The sequence below is a fragment of the Pan paniscus genome, chromosome 23 (assembly GCF_029289425.2).
Source record: "Pan paniscus chromosome 23, NHGRI_mPanPan1-v2.0_pri, whole genome shotgun sequence".
Taxonomy (NCBI): Eukaryota; Metazoa; Chordata; class Mammalia; order Primates; family Hominidae; genus Pan; species Pan paniscus.
Genome location: NC_085927.1, coordinates 27,218,896 through 27,227,119, shown reverse-complemented (window position 1 = coordinate 27,227,119; position 8,224 = coordinate 27,218,896). Strand labels below are relative to the sequence as shown.

Here is an 8,224-nt window from a genome sequence, read left to right as displayed (position 1 = left end):
GGAGGGAGGCCTGCAGGATGGCATTCACCTCCCAAAGATGCATCCTAGAAACACATTTCCACGTTGTCAGGGTCCTTGTGCGTTCTCAGTGTGGCATGCACTGCACAATGTGTCCCTGCCCAAGGTCCCGACTTCCACAGTCAGAGCCTTCTTCCCTTGACCACAGGCAAACTTGACTTGAACTACATTTGTTTGGCTCCAGCAAACATTTTATGTCACATTGTTCACAGAAGAGACATTCCCCCTGCCCCATCAACCTTTTCCACATCACTGCACCCACCAGGTGATTTGCATGTTGTCCCTTGGGGAGGACCTTCCCTTGTGAGTCTGAGATAAAAGCTCAGCTCTAACCTTGCCTTGACTGATCGGGACTCCTCAGTTCACCTTCTCACAAGGAGGCTCCCTGCTCAGCTCCTGGGGCTGCTAATGCTCTGGGTCTCTGGTAAGGATAGGATCAAAAGTGAGGTGGGAAAATGGGGTGGGAGGGTGAGATCTGGGGTCTCCACAGCTTCCTATTTTTATTTCAACCATGTGTTACGGGCACATGGTCTGTGCTCCGGGAAAGATTACTCATATTTTTTGTCTCAGGAATAGTCAGGAATCATCTCCCAGGAAAAATGACCAGTGCTCTGATTAAGCTCTTGAAAATAAATTGCTCCCTGCTGGCTAGTAACAAATTGGTTCATTTTAGAAAGTCTACTTTTCATGATAAAAATCAAAACTTGAAAAAATATGTAACTCTAAATCAAAATCTTAAGGAAAATCATGAAAGTTGCTCAAAATGTGTTTATATAACCTTGCACTTCTCTGTTATTATTTCAGGATCCAGTGGGGACATTGTGATGACCCAGACTCCACTCTCCCTGCCTGTCACTCCTGGAGAGCCAGCCTCCATCTCCTGCAGATCTAGTGAGAGCCTCTTGGATACTGATGATGAACACACCTATTTGAATTGGTACCTGCAGAAGCCAGGCCAGTCTCCACAGCTCCTGATCTATGAGGTTTCCAACCGGGCCTCTGGAGTCCCAGACAGGTTCAGTGGCAGTGGGTCAGGCACTGATTTCACACTGAAAATCAGTAGGGTGGAGGCTGAGGATGTTGGGGTTTATTACTGCATGCAAGCTCTACAAACTCCTCCCACAGTGCCACATCCTCGAACAGAAACCTCCCTGCTGGGTTGGCCCAGCTGCCCGCATGGGCTGCTTGTCTGAGGGAACAGCTGAGCAGAGTCTCTGAGTCTGCAGAAGAGAAGGCTGTTGGGGATGTCAGGGCAGGGTTTGCTGCTGAGGACGCTGGTCCATGACAGCCTCAGTAGCACCTCAGATTTCATATGTTAAGGCCCCACCAGCAGTCACAGCCTGGGGAAGGCATCAGGAGGAGGAGAATTCATGGGGGCTACGTGCCCTGGGAGCAACCAGCTATGATGAAGGGAGAGTGAATGAAAGCTCACATCCTCACCCTCCCTGTCTTGCCCACATTTGTCAAGTTCATGTAACTGTCAGAATAACCAGACCATGGATGCAGTTTAGTGACAACACAAGTAGAACACATATGGGAAATGACCATCTTGGGGTTTATTTCACACACGATGACACTTAGTCATATTGGGAAATTCATACTCTCCCATCTTCCTAATTCTGCTCTCTGACTCCCACCAAACCCTCCTCTCCAGTGTCTTACAGGTAGAAGCATTCTACACAAGCTGTGTGCAGGGGAGTACAGCTAACACTTAGAAAAAATGTTTGATGTTGGATTATTCAAATAGACTTTGTAAACTCATGGCAGGTATGAGATCTTAATGTTAAAAGATTGATTACTCTTAATTATTATTTGCCAAGTGAAAGAAGAGTTTTCACAATTCCAAAGGTGGCCTTTGAAAATAAACTGCAGGAACTCAAAGATGGAAAATATAAAGTTTATTTCAAGTAAAAAAGGGAACATTCAGAATTATGTGAGATTTTTATTTCTTTTCCAAATTCTAAAGGTTTTGAAAGTATTTAGGCTAAGTTCTATTTTAGAGTAGAAATGTATTACTATGTTTTCAAAAGAAAAGGTTTCAAAAAATACAGAAATGCATTCTTTTCACATGATTATATCATTACCTGAAAATGAATCTGAATTCAATGTTTTAGTTGTAAATGCCTGGAGCATCTATGCTTTTCATAGATTTTATTAAATATAGTGTTCTAAATGATATTGAACCCAATAATGAGTCACATGAGGTACATATAATTACACTGTGTGATAGACACAAAATAATGACAGAATCAACAGAAGAACTTCTGCTTCAGGCTAAGGGTAGAAAGTACACTAGGATGATTGTTTATTCCAATATAACAAATTTCATGGTAAGTGCAATTAAAATTCCAAAGTTCCACTTCTGTTACGTTTAAAAATTGTATGGCAATATTTTTATAGATATCAATCACACTGGAGCCTGCAAATGAAAAAAAAAAGTGACACCATATATTTTAAAAATACTGATAAATGAATCGTTGATCTCAAGAGTCATTATACAGAATTCAGTTAAGGAACAGAAAGTGTATCGGGGCGTGGTGGCTCATGCCTGTAATTCCAACACTTTGGGAGGTCAAGATGGGCTAATACCCTGAGATCAGGAGTTCAAGACCAGCCTGGCCAACATGGTGAAACCCTGTCTCTACTAAAAATACAAAAATTAGCCAGGTGTGGTGGCATGTGCCTGTGATTCCAGCTACTCGGGAGGCTGAGGCAGGAGAATCACTTGAACCTGGGAGGTGGAGGTTGCAGTGAGCTGAGATTGTGCCAGTGCACTCCAGCCTGGTTAACAGGGCAAGACTGTCAAAAAAAAAAAAAAATGTAAGTTGTATGACCCCGAGCTAAGCAATGATGTTGTCATCTTTAGCCCTCATGTAATTGATAGCCTCTAGCAACCTTGAATTTCTGCTTTGCTGTGAGACACAAGATTAGTCCCAACCCATTCAAGATGGTTAGATATCTTAAACAAACAAACAAACAAACAACTTATATAATGCTGATGTAACAAAGGGCTACACACTCTCAAAACAAAATGGTGAAAGGTGAACGATCCCCTGAACCTGAGAGAAGATACAAGCAGAATCAAAAGTGGCTGCTACAAAGAAGCTTCTAGTTACACTTGACCAAATGTGACAAGGTTTCTGTGTCTGTGCCATGGCAGTGGAGAGGCAGGTGGGTGGCCTTGGTGGTGTCGTTGGCTCTGTTCCATGAGGTCACTCAGGTGCGCAGGAGGCACGACCACCCTTAGTGCACAGCTTTCCTCCTTCCTCACAGTCACAGCCCCCATGGCCATCCTGAGAAGCGTGAGTGGAACAGAGTGAAGGGAAAGCTGTTTTCTTCTAAAGCTCAAAAATCTTGAACTTTCAAATAGGGATAAGTGTTATTTTTGCTCCAAGCACACATTTGAGAAATCTTCCATTTAGCGGATCTGATGATAAACCCACATTTTTTGTTTGTTTTAATCTGAAAATGTATTTGTATGGTTCTTGGAAATATTTTTTTGCATATAAAATTATATTTTATCAGCTTATTTGAAGTTTTATTTACCATTTGATAATTACTCCTAAAATGTCATTGATTAAAGAAAGAATCATCTATTGCTCCAACTGTTCTTTACTAAAGGTAATTTGTCTTTTTAACCTCATCAGTCTCCTTTTAAGCTCTCAAACTGACCTTATTTTTTTTTTACAGATTCAATGCATTAAGTCAATCTATTATTTATGATGAATTTATTTATGTATTTTCGCTATCACAAGTAGAAAAAGCCTATAAGTTGCTATGCCAAAAACCTGCCTCTAGATGGCAAACAAACCCCACAATACACAAAAGAGAGCCAAATTCTTAGAAACCCTGGGAAAGGAAGAGGGCTACTGTCCCATTAACCACTTGGAGCCCTTAAGGCAAGAATGAACTGGAACATCTGGAACATCTGGGAGGAGACACCAGGGTGCGGAGTAGTGGGGAACCTGCTCTGTGCTCTGAGACTGAAAGCCCAGCCTTGCCTCTCACTGCTGCCTTGACTGTGTCCCCATCTGCTGTGAAGTGAATGGTGTCTTCTAAATTCATGCTGAGCCCTAATTGCTGAAAAGTGTAAGACATGCAATGGGGGGATTATGTGCATCTTCCCGACACCAACATGATGCTCAGGAAGGAGACTTCTTGTTTTCTCTTAGGATTCTTTTACTAACCAAGATTTTGCCTCTACTGCATATTTCCCTTTGCTGATTGTCCCTCCCTTTTGACAGAAGATGGCCCAGGGGATTCACGACTAAGTCTCAACCTCTTACCCAAAGCCCTCAGTCTAGTGCTGCTCTTTCCTTCATGCTATTTTTGTTTGTTTCTTTTCTTGTAATCATCTTGGCAATAAAATAATCACTTTTTTCTTTCTACCTATTAAAGATGTTACCGTAGTTAATTACAGTGGTTTCCTTCAGAATGATAAATGGTCTTTCAAAATGATGTAAAGAGATCTAAATCCGTGTGCTCCAGAAGTTGAAAGAAGCTCTGTCTAGCACGGGTGCCAGTGACTCTCCCAGAGTGCTCCATGCAGCTGGCCCCACAGAGTCCCTCTGTGCTGTCATATCACCCACTGCCTTCTGTGAATGAGATATTCTGATTGGAATCCTGGTGGATGCTATTTGAGCCAGTGCCCCCACAACTCCTATGAAAGCCGAGGACCACAGGCCCCTGAAGACAATCACAGGTCTCTAGACTCACAGCTCATGACCGTCCTCTGCAGACACAGCTTCTCCTCGGATGGCTGAGGGTTGTCATTGGCTGTGTCCTTCCTTGTGCATGACAACAGGAGACATAGAAGGTCTGTAAGCAGCCCTGCAAGCCAGGTTCTGAGCAAGCCCTCCTGTGTGGGGCCCTCTTATCTGGACATAGGTGTGTAAACCAAAAATGAAACTCTAAGCTCCCTAACCAACTGAATGAACTCCTCCTCTCAGCCAAGGACACACCAAAATCAACCTGAAATACAATGCAGTCCATGATCGGAACGGATGATTGGATATGCCTTAACTTACCCTCTTCCCTTTAAAATTCAGGCACAACTGACCAGCTTTTAATATGAAGACAGAGACCTTGAGACTGACAAAGAAAACTCTTTATAGCAATAAGATACCAATGTGACAGATACCACGTCCTAAGATAAATCAAAGTATTTTCCCCAAGATATTGTTATTTAATGTATTTAAAAATGCCTCTGCAAAGCTGGTTCTTGTGGGAAAAATCTACATTCTGTAGAGATTCCTTTTTAAGTCTCTTTCCTGACCCAGAGAGATTTAACTAAGAGTTTGGCACCTTTTAAGTCTACTAAGAAACAATTACAATCTATTCTCTCTGAAACCTGCTACCTGGAGGCTTCATCTGCATGATGCAACCTTGGCTCCAAAACCCTTTTTCTAAACCCAGAAACTCCCTTGTGTTGATTACAGGTCATTAGATAAACTCTTTCAACCACCTATGAAATCTTTGAATCCACCTATGACCTGGAAGTCCCCAACATCCCCCCTCCTTCGGGCTGTCCTGCCTTTCCATATCAAAGCAATGTACAGCTTACACGTATTGATTGATATCTTATGTCTCCCTAAAATGTGTAAAACCAACCTGTAGCCCGACGACCTTTGACACGTGTTCTCAGGACCTCCTGAGGCTGTTTCACTGATATTTCTTTAACTTTGACCAAATAAATTTCTAAACTGATTGAGACTTTTCTCAGATACTTATTTGTTTATAGGTATCACTGGATACACTTAAGGAATTGAAGAGATTTATGACATTGAGAAAAGGAGGAAGCCAGGGTGTGTGGAGAGAGAGAGAGAGAGAGAGAGAGATTGTGATGTATGTACAGGACTAACACTGAGACCTGGTTATGTAATGGTGTAGTACTGAGTATCATCCCCAAATAGTGAGGTTTCATTCCAAGAAGACTATGCATGTGTCTCATTTGGGAAAACAGCTTTTGCAGGTGTAAATTAAGGAGCTTGAAACAGGGAGATGGTCTTAGATTAATCAACTGGGACTTAAATGTAAACTCAAGTGTCCTAAAAAAAAACAAGAGGTAGAGAGACATTTAGCATAGACTGAAGTGGAGAAGGCAATGTGAACACAGAGACAGAGATTGCAGTGATGTGTCCACATCCCGGGAGAGAGAAGCCACCAGAAGCTGGAAGAGCTAAATCAGACTGCTCCCTAGAGCTTCAGAAGGAGCCAGAACTGATGACTCCAAGATCTTAGCCCAGTGAAACTGATCTGGACTTCTGAACTATGAGAGATTCCATTCCTGTTGTTTGAAGCTACCACATTTTTGAGAACTTGTTACAGTAGCCCGAGGACACTAACACAAATGGGGCTCCGGGAAAATCCAGACTAAAGGTGTTGTGTTGGTTTGCAATCTCCTTGCTTAACTTTCTGATACTAGACATAAATATGTTGGTGAAAAATTTTGTGATTGAAGAAATGTACATGAAACCTACAGCGTACAGAGAAGCATCTGTTAGTTATAAGATAAATATTGATAATTTTAGTTGAAAATGCCATATGACTCTTAATATCTCACATAACATTCTGAGTTACTCAAGAATGCATAAAAGGGGCACTAGATACTCTTCTCATGTATGTGTGTGTGTCTCTCTATACATGTATGTACACTTCATGGTGCATCAGCTGGTGGAACCCTCAGGACACCCCTTCACATCCTCAGTGCCCCATTTCACACATGAGGAAACTGGTCATGACAGCACATGGCTGATTTGCATAAAAGTCACTTGGTCAGCAGTTGTTGAAGCTGAACTTGGAATCTAGGTCTGTCTGACCTTAACTATGTCCCTTCCACAGAGCCACGTTCATTCCATAGAGGAACCCACCACCTATAAAACCAGGAAAGAGACAAAGCCAGAAGTGCAGGGTGGATTTCCTAACACAAGCTCACTGTGACCTCTAGTCCTCATCACGCTGACACTAAGCTTAAACCCAGACCCTTCTACAGTTTTGTCTACAAAGCACAATTTGCCCAAAGCCTTTACAAACACCAACAGCCTTTCTTTCAGATATGGCAGCAGGGTCACATCTTACACGGCCCTGACCACATTTTGTCTCCTCTGCCATCCCCATCTCTCTGACTCAGTCCTCGCTTGCAGCCATAAAAAAGGATGAGTTCATGTCCTTTGTAGGGACATGGATGAGCTGGAAACCATCATTCTCAGCAAACTATCGCAAGGACAAAAAACCAATCACTGCATGTTCTCACTCATAGGTGGGAATTGAACAATGAGAACACATGGACACAGGAAGGGGAACATCACACACCGGGGACTGTTGTGGGGTATAGGGAGAGGGGAGGGATAGCATTAGGAGATATACCTAATGTAAATGACGAGTTAATGGGTGCAGCACACCAACATGGCACATGTATACTTATGTAACAAACCTGCACGTTCTGCACATGTACCCTAGAACTTAAAGAACAATAATAATAATAATAAAAAGAATGGGTCTTGTACATCCAATTTGCCCTACAAATGTTAAAACAGCAAACCCGCTTCCCCTTCCTCTTCTCATGTGCTGTGAGAGATGACCTCCAGGCTCTCAGATACCAAGATTGTACAAGACCTAACCCAGAGAATTACTCAAGACACTTTCTATGTAAGAAGAATTGTGGTGCTAGCTCTCCTCATAGAAAAATGTTTTCTGTCTCTTCTTGAAATTGACAGCAAACACAACAACACAGAACTATTTGGGAGAACAGAGGACAGTGATACACTAGGGAAGTAAAACACACCCCTTCCCCTTGCATTGGTTTCCTGTTGCTGCTGTAACAAATTACCACAACCTTACTGCTCCGCATAACACAAGTGTATTATCTTACATTTCTGGAGGTCAGAAGTCTCAGTGAAGTAAAATCAAGGAGTAATAGGGCTCTATTCATTCTAGGCTTCAAGAGAGAGAATCCAATATGGAGCATTCCATCTTTCTGATGTTCCCACATTCCTAGCAGCATGGCCCCTTCCTCCATCACTCCAGTTTCCCTGTCCATTGTCCCAGGTCCTCTCTGGCTGTTACCTTCCTCCCTCCCTATTATAAGGACCCTTATGATTATGATGGTCTCACCCAGATAATTCAGGATACTCTCCTGACCTCAAAATTCTCAACCATGTCTGCCAAGTTATTTTTGACTTCTTCATAAGTAATGATCATAGATTCC

The 8,224-nt window shown here is 42.4% G+C and overlaps 1 gene segment (V, D, J or C); it reads left to right on the top strand.

Moving 5' to 3' along the window:
• The first annotated feature begins 393 nt into the window (after window positions 1-393).
• On the top strand, window positions 394-1,211 carry LOC100968710 (immunoglobulin kappa variable 2-28-like). The segment is given in 2 exon segments: window positions 394-442; window positions 823-1,211. Coding segments are annotated over 2 exon segments (405 nt in total).
• Window positions 1,212-8,224: the final 7,013 nt, after the last annotated feature.